This window comes from Scylla paramamosain, chromosome 42 (assembly GCF_035594125.1).
Source record: "Scylla paramamosain isolate STU-SP2022 chromosome 42, ASM3559412v1, whole genome shotgun sequence".
Classification (NCBI taxonomy): Eukaryota; Metazoa; Arthropoda; class Malacostraca; order Decapoda; family Portunidae; genus Scylla; species Scylla paramamosain.
The window spans coordinates 4,174,663-4,191,874 of NC_087192.1; the positions used below are offsets into that span (position 1 = coordinate 4,174,663).

Consider the following 17,212-nt stretch of genomic DNA (forward strand, 5'->3'; position numbering starts at 1 on the left):
ACCAACAACCTGACTACTGAGTCTCTTTCATTCATCTACCACTCTATTTGAGAACCCTATCTTTAAATCAAACTATATCAACTTTGAACCCATTATTTCAAAGTCCTCAACTAGAAAGTCACTTGCACATCAATGGGTTAAATTATGTATGTATTTACTGAAGTCATGTTGATTAACCTGAAAAATTCTCATCCTGAAAAATTTTAACTGGCAAATAACAACGAGTGATTCAGTGCTTAAGTTAAAGTCATCAGAGAAAAGTAAGTCATACGTAATACAATTAGAACAGGCCTATCTGTCTATATGCCTGCCTGTCTGTCGTCGCCGTCTGTGTTAGTTTGTCTTTGTCGCCATCGTCTGTTTAATTTGTCGCCATCGTCTGTGTTAATTTGTCGCCATCGTCTGTGTTAGTTTGTCGCCATCGTCTGTGTTAGTTTGTCGCCATCGTCTGTGTTAGTTTGTCGCCATCGTCTGTGTTAGTTTGTCGCCATCGTCTGTGTTATTTTGTCGCCATCGTCTGTGTTAGTTTGTCGCCATCGTCTGTGTTAGTTTGTCGCCATCGTGTGTTAATTTGTCGCCATCGTCTGTGTTAGTTTGTCGCCATCGTGTGTTAATTTGTCGCCATCGTCTGTGTTAATTTGTCGCCATCGTCTGTGTTAATTTGTCGCCATCGTCTGTGTTAGTTTGTCGCCATCGTCTGTGTTAATTTGTCGCCATCGTCTGTCTTAGTTTGTCGCCATCGTCTGTGTTAATTTGTCGCCATCGTCTGTCTTAGTTCGTCTGTTGCTGCCACCGCATTACTAGCCTCAGCTCGGTCATCAGTCATTACCCTCAGCTGGGTCGTCAGTCATTACCCTCAGCTGGGTCGTCAGTCATTACCCTCAGCTGGGTCGTCAGTCATTACCCTCAGCTGGGTCGTCAGTCATTACCTTCAGCTGGGTCGTCAGTCATTACCCTCAGCTGGGTCATCAGTCATTACCCTCAGCTGGGTCGTCAGTCATTACCTTCAGCTGGGTCATCAGTCATTACCCTCAGCTGGGTCATCAGTCATTACCCTCAGCTGGGTCGTCAGTCATTACCCTCAGGTGGGGTTGTCAATCGTTGCTGCCCCGGGGCAGCAACGATTGACCTTCACTTGGGGATGGGCGGGAAAGGAGTGCACTGCAGTCCGCCACCCAGTCCTGCACGGCGCGGCCTGCGGGAAAGACTGCGCTGCATAGGAAGGTCACGGTGCGCAGTGCTCCGCACACCACCCCCAAGGCCAGCCACCGTGCGTCTACCGCCTCCCGCCGGGCGTCCCGCTGACGCAGGTGTTCGAAGTGAGCCCACAGCGCGGCGTGGCTGCCCGCACCTCGCCGCGCCGCTGCCTCACGTCGCCGAGTGGCGAAATCATAAAATCTCACCAGTGACATGGATCGCTCCACGTACTGGGAGATGTCCTCCAGCTGCCACAGGGCGTGGGCGCCGCACGGGCGGGGCACCAGCACGCCCCGCAGCATCAGGCTCCCGCCGCGGGAGCGGGGCACCTGCCGAAGGACGGGGTCCATCACCGGCAGCAGGGGCCAGTGCAGGGTGACGGGCACCTCCTGCACCATCCCGCTGTGCCGGGCCAGCGCCTCCCGCACCTGCCGGGGGCTGTCTCCCTGGGAAGGGAAGCCAGCCTCCAACAGGGGGAGGGCGTCCTCCAAGGGGAGGTTTCCCCCCACCCCCAGCTGGTCCTCAGCGGGGGTGTCCACGTGCCGCTGCTTGGCGGCCATCTTGGCCTTCTCGGCCCAGCGGCGGGCGCTCTCCCGCCCCCACCGGGCTGCTGCCTCCCGGGCCTCCGCCACGCGCTTCTGCTGGGCGGTCAGGGTCACGTTCCCGTACACGAAGAGCTCGCCGTAAATTACCATTATCTCGATTCAAAGCAGGATTTAATTCTAATTTGAAATAAAAAATCCTTGGACATCCCGAAAAAACAAACTGCTCGATCACAGCTGCTGCTGTCACTGGCGTCCTCGCCAGCCACTGCAAGCTTGCCCAGCATTTTATTAAGCTTGAGGAGATCCACGGCAGGCGGTGCATTCACTGCGCCATTAGTACAGCCTCCCATCGGGAAAAAAAAATCTGTCATATAATATAACCAGTCATCTTCCTTTTCATGGGGACACCTGCGGTACTCTCTAGGCCAGTCCGCCTTCTGTTACGTAAGAATAAAATAAGGGAAGCTGCAACAACTCATCAGTCCTACACGTGGCAGTCCCCCTATGAAACATATCTATTTCCATCTATACCACCATCCATAAATTTGTTTAATCTTTTAAAGCTCCATAATGACTCAGCAATAACAATCTGATTACTGAGCCCATTCCTTTCATTTACCACTCTTTTTGAGAACCAATTCCCTCCTATTGGGTGCTGGAGCAAGAGAAAGAAAAGGAAAACAGGCTACCTATACTACCAAATACTGGGAAAGCGACGTAGGGAGAAGGAAAAGTGGCAGAAGACCATATGGGGTTCAAAGGTCCATTGAGGAACTAGGAGGGTCTCAGCAGGACCTTGCGGGAGAGCAGGGTACACGAGGGGACGGAACCACATAAAGAAAACGGAGGGAGGGACAGTGACAGTCTTACAGAAGGTCAAAGGAGAAGGAAAGGGAGCACCAGTGAACGGGGGAAGGCAACACGAGGATAGAAACATTGGGAACTGGGGAGAAAGGGTGATTGTTGTTGTTGTTGTTGGGGGATTGGGGTGATGAAAGAGTCGCAGGGGAGAGTAGAGGTGCGTTGGGTGAGGGGGTGAAGCAGGGGTGAGTAAGTAAAGGAAATTGAGTGCATAGAAATGGAGTTTATAGAGCCAGAGGGAAATTGCGGGTGTAGTGTGTGTGTGTGTGTGTGTGTGTGTGTGTGTGTGTGTGTGTGTGTGTGTGTGTGTGTGTGTGTGTGTGTGTGTGTGTGTGTGTGTGTGTGTGTGTGTGTGTGTGTGTGTGTGTGTGTGTGTGTGTGTGTGTGTGTGTGTGTGTGTGTGTGTGTGTGTGTGTGTGTGTGTGTGTGCATTACCTGGCGGGGTTGCTTTGGGTGTAGTTGCTTTTCTCGTCCTATATCCAGTCTCTCTCTCTCTCTCTCTCTCTCTCTCTCTCTCTCTCTCTCTCTCTCTCTCTCTCTCTCTCTCTCTCTCTCTCTCTTGACTATGCAAGGTGAAATGAACAATGAAAATCAAATAGCAGAGAACTGAGAACTGCTGCTAAGTCCGTTTTCTCTTCCTTTTCTCTCCTTTTACTCAGTTTTCAGTTATTTTATTATTTATCAGGTATTCAGTTATCTACTATATCTTAAATCAATCATTCAGTTAATTACAATCCTCTAGTCTTAGTTATCCTTAGTTATCTAGCCCCTCAGTCCTCCTAATCTTACTCCTCTAGTCCCTGAGATTCACTGATACTTGAGCCCAGATTTACGAAGAGTCACAGGGAACAGTAAGCAATGGTGGGTCAAGTATTAAACCGCACGACGATAGAGGAAGTGGAGTACTGAATTGTAAAGTATGTTGCGGTGGTTGGCTGTGAGAGAAGAGGTCATTTTTTTGCCCCGCGATATCAGATTCTGTGGCGTGGGACTGAGAGGTTGCGGTGAGGGTCAAGCATTGTCTACAAACTAATTCACATGAAAGTCTTGGTGGTGGGGATTTTTTTTTCTTCCTTCCCTTCTATAAGGTTTTTTAAGTCACGTCACGGAGCGTAAGTATATATTTTATGATTGCATTGTCTATAATGTAACCACTAGCGTCTATATATTTTCTGTTTTCTTTATATATATTTTTTTTAAGTAGATACGCAATACCAGCGAAGTCTTACTACTCTTCTCTTTACAATTACAAAGTTAATATAATGAAAATATCATGAAATGTAAATAATATGTCATGAATAAAAATATTTAGGTATCATAAGAAACTATAACTAAACTGACCACCAATGTGACAGGGACTTTTTCGCTTTTTATTTCTTTTATCGTCTTTGTTTAACGTTCAGAACATCGTAAGAGGTGGTTTGGATGGGCACAGAAGAGAGAAAAGACTAATATTGTCTCTTCTAGGTTACAGTTTTATAAGGGACTATAGTACAAAGGTGACTAAAAATTAACAGGTGATTATGGAAAACGAGATTTGCCAGTAAAGGGGTAAAGAGTATATATCTCTTCTTCTGTTCGTTGATACCTTGTCCAGCCTCCTTTACGCAGAAACACACACGAATAAATTAATACGATAAAGTAATAAGATAAAATTGCACACACACACACACACACACACACACACACACACACACACACACACACAAATCTTCTCTACGTACTTTACATCTATTTAAAATCAGTGTGGTGTGGACAATACTGTAAACCCTTTTGAGGAGCGAAAAATAAGTCTGTTTTTCGCAACTTCTTTTTAACAAGCTTCCTTAACTCATACAAAAGAACAAAACACACAATTTCCTTCCTAAGATCCAACACATCCCAACCTCAAAATCTGTCCCATTACATACAACACTACACTCTTCTGGTAAAAAAAAAAAAAAAAAAAACGCCGCTCCTCTGTTACGTAAACACACGCACTGCATTTCCACCTTCCATCCCTCACCTTACACAAGTCACCCCAGTCACAAACCAGCCCCATTACATACAACACTACACTCTTCTGCCACTCACTACTTCTATACTGCACTGCACACTCATGCTCCCTTCCCACCTTCCATTCCTCAGCTTACTCGCACAGGTCGCCCCACTTAAAACTCCCTGGGGCCGCAGGTCACCGTGTCTGGCAGTGACTCTCTCGCTATGCTGGATTCCAATTACAACACATTTGCTCAGGTTCAAAGGCGTTTCGGGCGAACAAGAAGGGAGGGCGAGGACGAGAAAATAAAGGCGAGAGGAGGAGAAAAGCACCTGGCAAAGCGTTTCGGATAGGCAAGAAGGGAGGATGAGGACGAAGAGAAGATATAGGGAAGATCAGAAGCAAAGCACAAGGCAAGGATTGAAGGAAGAAAAGGTACGTGTAAGAAGAGATACGAAGAGAGGAGAGGAAGATTTCGAGGTAGAGGTAATATATATAAAGGTAAAAGAAGACATAGGGAAATAAGCAAGGTAGGGAAGAGGAGTCAGGAGAGTAATCGGAGTAATCGGCAGGGAAAATAGAGAGAGGGAAAGAGAAAGAAAAGAATTTAGAGACCAAACGAGAAGGGAGAGAGGGAGAGAACGGATAATGGACGGAAGAAGCAGAGAGGGGATGAAAGGACAAGGGAGAATCAATGGGAATTAACTGAGAGTGGAAGGAAAAAAAGAAAAAAAAGAAAGAAGGAGATTGGAATAGTGGCGAAGAGGAAACAAAGGAGAAATATTCGAATTAATATCAAAGTAAGAGAGAGACGTTAAGGGAAGTAAATGGACTGAGTTAGGAAGAAATAAAAATGAAAGAAGAAATTTAAGAGAAAAGGAGGTCGGCACTTAATGTGTGTGTGTGTGTGTGTGTGTGTGTGTGTGTGTGTGTGTGTGTGTGTGTGTGTGTGTGTGTGTGTGTGTGTGTGTGTGTGTGTGTGTGTGTGTGTGTGTGTGTGTGTGTGTGTGTGTGTGTGTGTGTGTGTGTGTGTGTGTGTGTGTTTTACCGCAATGCACACTTACGTACGTACATTCTCTTCTCAAGTCTTTTTTATTCTCCTTCATTGTTTTATCTTTATATTTCCTTTGTCCTCTCTCTCTCTCTCTCTCTCTCTCTCTCTCTCTCTCTCTCTCTCTCTCAGCGTACCGGAACACTTGCCTCCAGGGTCTCTTGACTCTTATTTTTTTATCTAAATTTACGTTCGTTGTAACTTTTATAGCGCCACGGGTCGCACGCTCGCCCTGCTCTTTGTGTTCGCTCGCTGCACGATTATATATACGCGTAAAAACTTCAATAAACATACGGATAAAATGATTCCCCCTATTAATTAAACGCATCCATTCACACAACTATTTCTTTTTTCTCTCTCTCTTTTTTCCGTTGCCGTTAAACAATACTCACATTCTTATCGCGGTGATATTTAAAGGAAGAGGAAGAGATCGTGAGTGTAAAGTTTCAGATCATGCTAAATTTATCAAAAGAAAATATGGCTTTTTTTTTTTCTAAGATGGTATAAATTTGTTAAAAGAAAATGTGACTGTCTGAAATATAAGTACGTTTCTTTTTATCATGGTATAGATTAGTTAGAAGAAAATATGACGCTTTTTTTTTCTAGCATCGTATAAATTTGTTAAAAGAAAGTAAGGTTATCTCAAAAATACGTACATATTAGTTAAAGGAAAATATGGCTGCATGAAGAATAAGGAGTTTTTTTCTTTAGTTATCATAGTATATACATATAAGAAGAGTATTTTCTTCAGTCTCTCATAAGAATATGGAAAGATTCATTACATTACGACGCATTGCTTAATTTCGTACCTTCGACTATTTTTTTTTCCAAATTGGAGATTAAAATTAAATAACTGTATTATGATAAGGGAAAGAGTTTTCTATACTCGTATATATATTTATTGAGTATATAGAAGCAATCATCATACACAGTTATTTTCCAATCCTACGCCTTTGTTTTTTGTTAGATGTTTACAATGCCATCGTTCCTGCACTTAAAGGTACAAGGTCAGAAACAAGAGTCGTGATATATCTGAGGCAGGATGTGTCTATTCCTCGTAAGTATAACAGAAATATTCGTCATTTCCAGTGACTTCTTACCCTCGAACCTTTGGCTTGTACATTATCATCGTTTCTGCGTTACAGTTGTACCAGAGGAAAAGATTTACGACTGGAAACAATAGTATACCTGAGGAAGAACTACTCTGCTTCTCGTATACAGAAACAACCAGCATATCTAGTTATTTGATATTCTGGAGCCTTCGTCTTTTACAGTCATCGCTTCTGCGCCATAGTTGTACCAATGGGAAGGATTCACCAGTAGAAATAGTAGTAATAATACACTTAGGCGAAAAACGTTTCTGCTTCTCGTATAAAAAAAAAAAAAAAAAAAAAAAAAAATATATCCAGTTATTTATTTATTCCTGCACCTTTGTTATTCGTGTGTTTTCATCGTGTCCTTCCCGCGTCCTTGTTGCGAAAGACAAGACTCAGTACAAATATTACTTATAGTATTCTCAAGATACCTTTTTATTTATTTTTCTTAAGAATAAAGAAACTTTCAACATATCCAGTTATTCCTCATCACCCGCAGCTTTGTCGTGTCATTCGTGCGTCCTTGTACCGGAAGACAAAACTCAGGAACGGAAGCAATAATGGTAGTATATTTAGCAGTAACGTTTCTATTTACCGTAGGCAGAGAGAACTATAGAATTATTTCCCACCCCTCTCATCTCTATCTGTATGCTTTTTCATCATGTCATCGTAGCGGAAGGCAAGACTCAGAACAAATATTACTCGCATTTAAGAGAAACTTCTATTTTCCTTAAGAATAAAGAAATATTCAGCGTATCTAGCTCAGTTATTTCCCTCCTATGTTCCTTTTCCTGCGTCCTTGTTAGTGAAGAATCGGAAAAAAAAAATTCGTAGTATACTTAGCATTTACATTACTGTTTCTCATTCAACACACACACAATTCAGCTATTTTCCATCTTTCGTACCTTTCTTATTTGTAACTTTTCTCTTCTCATCATTCATGCGCTCTTGTTGATGTACGAACAGATACAATACTTTCACAGTACACTTGACATTTACATTTGCATTTCGCTTTCAACAGACACAGTTCAGTTATTTCCTATCCTTATTTCCTTCTTTATTTATGAGTTTTCTCTCGCACTCATTCTTGCGCCCTTGTTACAGCGCAAGACAAGATTCAGAAACAAAAACAATAGAAGCATACCTTTCTATTTCCCATAAACACGTAGAAGAATCCAGCACATCCAATTATTTTCCACCTCTCGTCCCTTTATCAGCGAATTTTCTCTTCTCATAATTCCTGCGCTCTTATTGCAGCGGAAGACAAGATCCGGGACGAGGAACGATAGCCAGAAAACACCGAGCGGCACTCAAAGAACATGTTGCCTTCAAGGGGCGAGAAAGAACGTGGGGATTTGCTCGCTCTCGCCCCTCAAGGTGTTGTACGAGGTGGTGATAGAGTGGCCGGCAAAAACACCGCAACCCGAGGCCGAGAAACGCCTGGTACGTGGCCGTGTTTCCTGACTGGTGTGTGTGTGTGTGTGTGAGACGGGCAATTGGAACCTGACTGACTGAGTAACCGACTAAGTGACAGGTTGTTGTGTTGAATGAAGGTGTTAAGGTGAGTTGGCAAGTTCGTGGGCACTTATATAACTACATACACGCACTGGCATACAAACACACACACACACACACACACACACACACACACACACACACACACACACACACACACGCAGACATAAAGAAAAACACACAGACATGACAAGGAAATCAGATAATAGATGTTGGAAAGAAAAGAAAAGAGGAAGAAAAGACGAAATAACACACCAAATAAGAAACAAAACAACGACACACACACACGCACGCACGCACATAACGGGAACACACACACACAGACACACACACACACACACACGTAAACAACAAGCATGACCTAACCGGCAACAACAAGAGCGACCTTCCCCGGGTGGTTTCATTTAATCTCTAATTTCCTGCCTCCTCGAGTTCCCGCCGCTGAGTACCTGGCGACCCTCACTTCCTCCGCTCACCTGGGCCGCTCCTCGCCTCTACCTACTGCACTTCACTTCTTCCTTCCCACCTTCGTCATAATACTACTGCTACTACTACTACTACTACTACTACTACTACTACTACTACTACTACTTCTAACAGATAACTTTGTACTTTATGAATAGCTTAAGATCAGTTTCTTCCCATCTTCCTTGTATTGTTAGTTTCTCTGGTTCCACTACAAGGTAAAGGGTTGTAGTAACTCTCTCTCTCTCTCTCTCTCTCTCTCTCTCTCTCTCTCTCTACTTCTTGCTCCTATCCATAATCACTGTCTTCCTTGTCTTTAATACTGCTCCACTTTCCCATCACTTCTCTCCTCTCCCTTCTTCCTTCCCTCCTACTCCCTCCTCCTTCCCTCCCTGCCTACACAGGATGAGCGCACGTATATTCCTCCACCTGTGAGGGTTCCCAGGCGATGTTCCCTCCACTCCCTCCCTCAGTCCCCCTTCTTATCCTAACAGATTTCCTCTCCCTTTCCTTCCCTCCCCTTCCTTCCCTCCATCTCCCCTCAATAAGTCTCATCCTATTCTAATTACTTAACTCAATCCATCAAAGCGTAAAAGTTCAATCGAAGGGAGGGAAGGAGGGAAAGAGGGAAGGAGGGAGGGAGGAGGAGGGAGGGAAGGAGGGAAGGAGAAAAGGATGAGTGAAAAAAAGAATGGTGACTGATTAGCCACATTGACTGAGTGGAAATATTGGTGCGCACGCGTGCACACACACACACACACACACACACACACACACACACACACACACACACACACACACACACACACACACACACAGCAATAATCCTCTGTCGACATGACCACATTTCCAGTCGTGTGTGTGTGTGTGTGTGTGTGTGTGTGTGTGTGTGTGTGTGTGCACAGAGAGAGAGAGAGAGAGAGAGAGAGAGAGAGAGAGAGAGAGAGAGAGAGAGAGAGAGAGAGAGAGAGAGAGAGAGAGAGAGAGAGAGAGAGAGAGAGAGAGAGAGAGAGAGAGAGAGAGAGAGAGAGAGAGAGCGCACATCATTACGCCATATTTGTACACGAGTAATATCGCGTATAATTGCCGACGTGTGTAAGCTCTCCAGGCTGTATATTACTTGGCTACGACTTTGTCTGTCTGTCTGTCTGCCTGTATGTGTGCTTGTCTGTCTGTACACCTGCCTGTCTTTGTCTAACTGACTACTGATTCTTTCTTTTATGTAATAACTACTCTTTTGTCAATAAACTGTGTAAGGATTGGAAATATTATGTAAAAATGTATCTATCTGTCTCTCTGTCTATCTGTCTGTCTATTTATCGCTTATTCAGAAGTCTACAAATTTATCTTGACATACATGTAATAATTTGTCTATGAACGTATTTGTGTGCGCGTGTGCATGAGTGTCAGGTTTCTTTTTCCTCCTTCTCGTCCTCCTCCTCCTCCTCTGTGGCACCCCAAGGTCAGGTCAGGTCAGGTCAGGTCAGGTCGGGGCACTGGGCACTCTGGGTCATTTGTCTGGAGGTGTTGATGTGTTTTGTCCTGCCTCGTTGATTGATTGCCCACACGTACGTCTCTCTCTCTCTCTCTCTCTCTCTCTCTCTCTCTCTCTCTCTCTCTCTCTCTCTCTCTCTCTCTCTCTCTCTCTCTCTCTCTCTCTCTCTCTCTCATGTACCATCCTCCTTCGTGTGTGTGTGTGTGTGTACGCGCTCACTCACGCATGTTGGTAACTCGATACATATTCATCACTTTGCTCTGCTCCGTCATAGTCACAGTGTAATGAATTCCTACAGCTTAGCATTGACCCATTTCATTACGTATGCTTCAAATTATACACGATATATATCATTATAGGTTCCCTCTCAGCCTTTCCTTCTTTTTTTCTCCTTTATTCTTCTTATTCTACTTTCTTTAGCTTCACTGGCTTGGAAGAAGAGAGAGAAAGGGAGGGAGAGGAAGGGAGAGAGATGGAAGGGTACATGGAGAAAGGGAGGTGAAAGGGGAGATACAGGGAGAGAGAGGAAGAGAGAGAAATGGAAGGGTGCATGGAGGAGAGAAAGGGAAGGTATGGAGGTGAAATAAGGGATGTCTTCTCTCCTTTCCTCCCTCTCTCTCTCCCTCTCTCTCTCTCTCTCTCTTTCTCTCTCTCTCTCTCCCCCTTACCTGGCATACCTGGTCACGGTCCTCATCACTCACCTGACCATTGTGTAATTAGACAGAAAGGTGCTTGTCCAGGTGTGCTGAAGGAAGGTTGGGCGCTCTCTCTCTCTCTCTCTCTCTCTCTCTCTCTCTCTCTCTCTCTCTCTCTCTCTCTCTCTCTCTCTCTCTCTCTCTCTCTCTCTCCCTCTCTCTCCAGCCGTCAATTCATTGCCTAAATTTTCCGTTTTCTCCTTTGCTGTTTATTTATATTCAATTTCTTCCATCGCCTCCTCCTTCTTTCCCTCCTCCTCTTTGTTGTTTATTTCTATTTCTCATCTCTTCCTCCTCCCCCTCCTCTTCCTCCTCCTCCCTTCCTTCACCTTTCCTTCCGCCGCGAGGGTCCCCGGGGCGCGCCTCTCAACTCCCTTCATTAAAAAATATTACTAAATCCTTATTATCACCCGCCTGTCAACTCCTCCCTTTGCCTTCCCTCCCTCCAAGCCCTCTCTCTCTTTCTCCCTGTCCTCCCTCCTCTCTGTCACCCTGTCCTCGCCTCCCTCCTATCCCTCCCTCTGTCTCCCTGTCTTCTCTCTGTCACCCTGTCCTCGCCTCCCTCCTACCCCTCCCTCTGTCTCCCTGTTCTCTCTCCTTCTGTCACCTTGTCCTCCCTCTTTCTCTCTTTCCCTCCTTCCCTCCCTTCCCTCCTCCATCAATCCCTTCTCCTCCGTAAGTTTAATGCCTAATTTCACGGCCTCTCACCGCCTCCCCCCGCTTGAGTGTCCCGTCACAGAGATAAAAAAGAAAACGGACATTGGCTGCCGACTGTTAAAAATGAGAGCAGCGGTGGTGGTGAGGGTGGTGGTTCCTCGCCTTGAGCCGGTTCGTTACGGAGGTAAATAAAACCTTTGCCTCTCCCCTCCCCCCTTTCTCTCTCCCTCTCTCCCCGTAGCCAGCATTGCCTCGCCCTCCTGCTGACAATATCAACAACATTGTCCTGGGTCTTTTCATATATATATATATATTTGTCTATATTTTGGAGGTTTCTTAGTGTCTTGATTTTTTCTCCTTTTTCTAGCCATTTATCTGTTGTAGCTTCACCTTAGTATTGTTGTTAGTGCAAGTTTATAATAATGAAGCACCACTGGGGCTAGACAGATTGATAAAAAAGTTCAAACCTTTTTAATGCAGTTCAGTCCTTTCAGTTCAATCTTAAAGGGATACTGAAACAACTGCCATCGTATTGTTACTTGTAGGAAGAAGGTTAAAATTAAGTGTTAAGAACATAAGAAATAAGGGAAGCTGCAAGAAGCGACCAGGCTTACACGTGGCAGTCCCTGTCTTACACGTGGCAGTCCCTGTCTTACACGTGGCAGTCCCTGTCTTACACGTGGCAGTCCCTGTTTACACGTGGCAGTCCCTGTCTACACGGTGTTATGGCGCCTTGCTGTTGTGCTGTCTTGACCTGAGTGGTTGTGGTGACTGGTGGGGTGCCGACAGATTCTTAGGACACAAAGTTTATGTAGGGAACCGGATTTGGTCGAAGCCTGATCGTTCCTTCACAAGAGTCACCACACTCCAGTCGGTATGGTGAAAGATGATTAGTGAGCTTTTTTTTACTTAAAGTTTTGATCCTTGGGTTTTTCTTTCCTTGTGCATGATAAAAAAAGAATAAAAAAGTAAAATAAATAAATGAATGGATGAATGAATATATAGAACAATAAAATAAAGTGGTTGAATATATAAATAGATAAATAAATAAGTAGTCTTAGCTGATACAATCACCTGTAGGGAAGAAAATAATAAGCATTTGATCCATACATTCTGAGAGCACGCAGCCTCAGAAAATATACAAAAATACACTAGGATAACTGTAGAGCCTCCCCAACCCCCCCCCCCAAAAAAAATAGTAAACTCTACCACACCAACACATCATCACTACCTTTCTAATTCCCTTCTTTCTTTCCGATTACATATTCCCTTTCTCTCTTTTCCCTCTCCCTCTAAAGACCCAAAACTCCCCAATTACTTACCACCTAGACCAGCACAGTTACCTGCCCCACACGTCACCGTAGCACACTCTTATCAACACCCCCAGGAACACATGGAGAGACAAACAGCTGGAACACTCGAACACCAGCTGCTCCATATACAGCTGGGATTCGAACCCCGGGTGACGGTAGGATGGATGGACCACCGCGCACGCTAACCACTCCATCATGACGACGCCTCCTAACTGTTTAAATGGGCTGAGTATCGCATTTCTAATCAGCACAGTAAGTCAGGCGTGGGTTCCTTCCTCTTGGTGATTTGCTCCGGAATCTGCCAGGGGGAGCGGAAGGGGAAGGATAACGGGAGGAAGAAAGGAAGGAAGATAGAAGAGGAGGGAGATGATTTGTGAGAGGTAAACGAAGAAGAATGGAGGATAGGAGATAGTGGAAGAAAAGAAGTGAAGGAAACGAAGATGAAAGGATGGTGGAAGGAAGGCAAGAGGAAAGAGAAATAAGATTAAAGCAGGAAGGAAAGGGGAAGAGATGGAAGGAGGATAGGGTGTAATAGAGAGACGAGAGAAATGAGAGGGAAGCGAAGAGGAAAGAAGAAAAGGAAGACAAGACACAACAGAAAGGAAGAGGAGTGAAAGAGAAAGGAAGAGAAGGGGAAGGGAAAATAAAGAATGAGGACAGGAATGAACAGAGGAAGAAGACATGAGTGAAAGAAAGAGGGAGGAAAGAGAAGAGAACAGAGGGAGAAGAAACGTTGAGTAAAAGGGAGAGAATAAGATGGAAGAAGGGAAAGGAGGAGCGAAAGAAAACACACAAAAGAACAGAAAAAAAAGTAGAGAAGAGAAACGAAAGATGAAAGAAGGAAGGGAAGAAGAAAAAGAAAGACAAGAAAAAAGAGAAAGAACTCAATAATGAAAGGGAAAAAGGAAGAGAGAAGAGAGAGAGACAGAGAAAAGAAAGGGGAGACAGGAGGGCAGGAGGACACAGAGGGAGAGGAGGAGACCAAAACGGCTGTTGTGGGCGAAATGTCAAAGCAGGAAATTTGTTACAAGGCGACAGAGGCAACAGCCGTGCGCTCCGCCTGTCACCAAGAGGCAGGGGGCGCAGGGAAGGGCCGGCAAGGGAGACAGGGATGGCAGGGGGACCAGGCAAAGAGGAGGAGAGTTAGAAATGACGGAAAAGGGAAAGAAAAGGAAAAAAAAGACAGAGGATTTTGGAGGCAGGGGGGATGCGAGGAAACGTTGACAGGATGGTGATGGAGAGGAAGGGAGAGGGAAGGGGGAAGCAAGGGGAAGAGATGAGGGAATTTAGAAGAGAGGGAGGGAAGGGAGAGGGTGACAAGGGAGAGAGAATCACACACTTTTCCGCGATCATAAAGGGCAATATGAAAAAGTGGCCGGAATAGAGAGTAACAAAAGAGGAATTTTCACACGCTATTGGGGGGGAAGGGAAGAGGAGATGGGGAGGGAAGGGGGAGGAGGGAAGAGGTGGCACGTGAGGAAGGGGGAGGTGACGTGGGGGATGGGGAGAGGCGCGTGCGTTTATAGTGGAGGAGTTAAGTGGTTTGAGTTGTGGAAGGTGGGACTGGGGTGTGATGTGGAGAAAGAGAGAGGGGGAGGGTGAGGGAGAGGTGGAAGAGGAGCGGTTAGTGGAAGAGGGAAGAGGAATACATGTCACTATGTTAAACAATCTACATATCTTATTTTTACTTAACTGTTACGTCAAAGATAGTTTTTAGTTAGTGACACATCAATACGTATCATGAATAAAGAAAAAAAAAAGTGAGAGGAGGAGGAAGAAGAACGGCTGAGGAAGAGGTGATAAGGAGTGTGTGGTGGAGAGAAGAGGGAAGAGGGGAAAGGATAGATGGAAGTGGAAGAGAGTGGTGGAGAAGAGGAAGAAGAGAAGATGTTGATAGAGACATGGAGGAAGAGAAAGAGGAATGCGGTGGAAGAGAGAGAGAGAGAGAGAGAGAGAGAGAGAGAGAGAGAGAGAGAGAGAGAGAGAGAGAGAGAGAGAGAGAGAGAGAGAGAGAGAGAGATAAGTGAGGGTGAGATGAGATGGTGAGAGATGGAGAAGGAGAAGAGGAGGAGGAGGAGGAAAAACGCGCTGGAAGAGAAAAGAGACGAGGAAAAATGAAAGAAATAAAGGAGAGAGAGAAAAAAAATAGCAGAGGAGAAAGAAAAATGGAGGAAAGAAAAAAAATACGTAAAAACCTCCCTATTCTCCTCCTCCTCCTCCTCCTCCTCCTCCTCCTCCATTTCCTCCCATCCCATCCCATCCCATCCCTTTACCGTAGAGGAACAGAACTATCTACCACCATAAAGCAAAGCAAAAGAGACGGAACCAAATAAATAGATAAGGAAAACAACAAATAAAGAAAAATAACAGACGCCAAGATTCGTTCTGTCTCTTAAAACACAAATCACCAATCAGAAAATGGCTGACGCTCTGCCTGGAAAGACGTGGGAGGAAGGGAAGGTACGGAGGAGGAAGGAAGGAAGGAAGGGAGAAGGACGAGGAGGAGGAGGAGGAGGAGGAGGAGGAGGAGGGAGAGGAAGGATGGGGAGGAAATTTATGGAGGAGATGAGCCATAAAGGGAGGAATGGGGGATGGGGGGAACAAAGGGATGGCTCAGGGAGGGAGAGAGGAAGGGAGGGAGGGGAAACATAGGGAGGGAAAGGAGAGAGTGAGAGTTAGTGCACGTAGCTGGAAAAAAAGGGGAGGGGAAAAAAATCTGCTACTGGTTGTAAAGAAAGGAAGGGAAAAAGAGAAAAAGGGAAAAAAAGGAACAAAAAAAATATCAAAAAATACTTCAGTGTGTTTTGTTTTGTTTTGTGGAGAAACTTTTTTTCCCGTTTTTTTCTCTTTTCTTTATTTATTTATTTTTTTCTGGAGTAGGATTTTTACCTGCAAAATTACCCCGTTTTGTCGTGTCCTCGTAATCCGGCATGATCTCTCTCTCTCTCTCTCTCTCTCTCTCTCTCTCTCTCTCTCTCTCTCTCTCTCTCTCTCTCTCTCTCTCGTTAATAACTATGATAATACAATGCATCAGGGACATTTTCCAGAGAGAGAGAGAGAGAGAGAGAGAGAGAGAGAGAGAGAGAGAGAGAGAGTCAAAATCACATCCCTTCTCTCTCTCTCTCTCTCTCTCTCTCTCTCTCTCTCTCTCTCTCTCTCTCTCTCTCTCTCTCTCTCTCTCTCTCTCTCTCTCTCTCTCTCTCTCTCTCTCTCTCTCTCTCTCTCTCTTCCCACCACCTACTTCCTCATTCGTCCTTCACACCTACTCATCTTACCTTTCACCTTATTCTTGTTCCCTTTCCCCTTCCCCTCCTACTCTTCCTCTTCTTCCTCTTTTCTCTTCCGCCTCCTCCTCTTTCTGACTGACTGACTGATTACATACTGGCTGACTAATGAACAGAATGACTAAGCGACTGACTGCGTTACTGACTGACTGACTGACTGATTAACTAAAGGAAGAGATGAATACAATGGAAATGTTAAGGGTGATTAAGGGAAGTGCTAAAAGGGGTGAAAATGCACCTTTGTATAGTGCTATGTGGTCTTTAAGGATGACATTTAGTGCGTGAGAAACACAAATAAAAGTCACACAGATAGATAAACCAGATAGATACCAGACAGATAGATAGATACCAGACTGACTTCCTGATTGAGTGTCTGACTGTATTTCCCTCCCATTTCCTTCCTTTCCCCCTACTTTTATCGCCTCTTTGCGGGTCATTTCGAGTCCTTTATTGTTTGTGTTTCTCTTCAACGATTTACATACGATTTTGCTCCCCTCGTTCTTTTATTTGCCATCAAAACGGAAAACGAGGGAGGCTCCAGAAATGTTCCTGTGGGAGCCCAAAGTGCATCTGTATTCTTCGCTTCGTTGTCTTCTCTCATAAGGAATGTTATTTTTTTTTTTTTTTTTTTTTGAGGCCACAAAGATGATTAGTGGAGATGATTTTCCTGTTAATAATGCAGATTTTTATTTTGTGTGTAAGATAATTACTCACCAATAAGCTATAAAAAAAGGTAATTTGAAGCTGATATTATTTATAGAGAACAGAAAAAAAAAATAAACAAAAAGCTAGATAATTGTCTTGAAACCTCCCTCTCGAAACAGTTCAAATCAAAGGAAATACAGAAACAGGCAGAGAATTCCGGTGTTTGTCAGACTATCACAAGAATCATGAACACTGGAAAATCCCAGTAACTTCCACTACAGCATGTTGAATATAAGACGTAAGAGGAAGGGAGGGAACTTTTTAATATGAATACAGTGACTGGTGTGCTGCGTGGCTGAAGCGTGGACATTCTAAGTACAGCGGTAACATACGAGGAGAGGGCCGTGAGATCTAAGC

At 44.6% G+C, this 17,212-nt stretch overlaps 1 protein-coding gene across 1 annotated transcript; it reads right to left on the bottom strand.

Moving 5' to 3' along the window:
- Positions 1-236: 236 nt before the first annotated feature.
- On the bottom strand, positions 237-2,284 carry LOC135093320 (uncharacterized). Its single transcript, XM_063992492.1, has 2 exons — positions 1,080-2,284; positions 237-929 (listed from the first exon to the last, which is right to left on the bottom strand). Exon 1 carries the CDS (start codon positions 1,890-1,892, stop codon positions 1,095-1,097), a length of 798 nt encoding a protein of 265 aa, XP_063848562.1. The 5' UTR covers positions 1,893-2,284; the 3' UTR covers positions 237-929; positions 1,080-1,094.
- Positions 2,285-17,212: the final 14,928 nt, after the last annotated feature.

Excerpts from the sequence above, each read along its gene's own strand:
- LOC135093320 (XM_063992492.1), bottom strand. The coding sequence starts at position 1,892 with ATGGTAATTTACGGCGAGCTCTTCGTGTACGGGAACGTGACCCTGACC.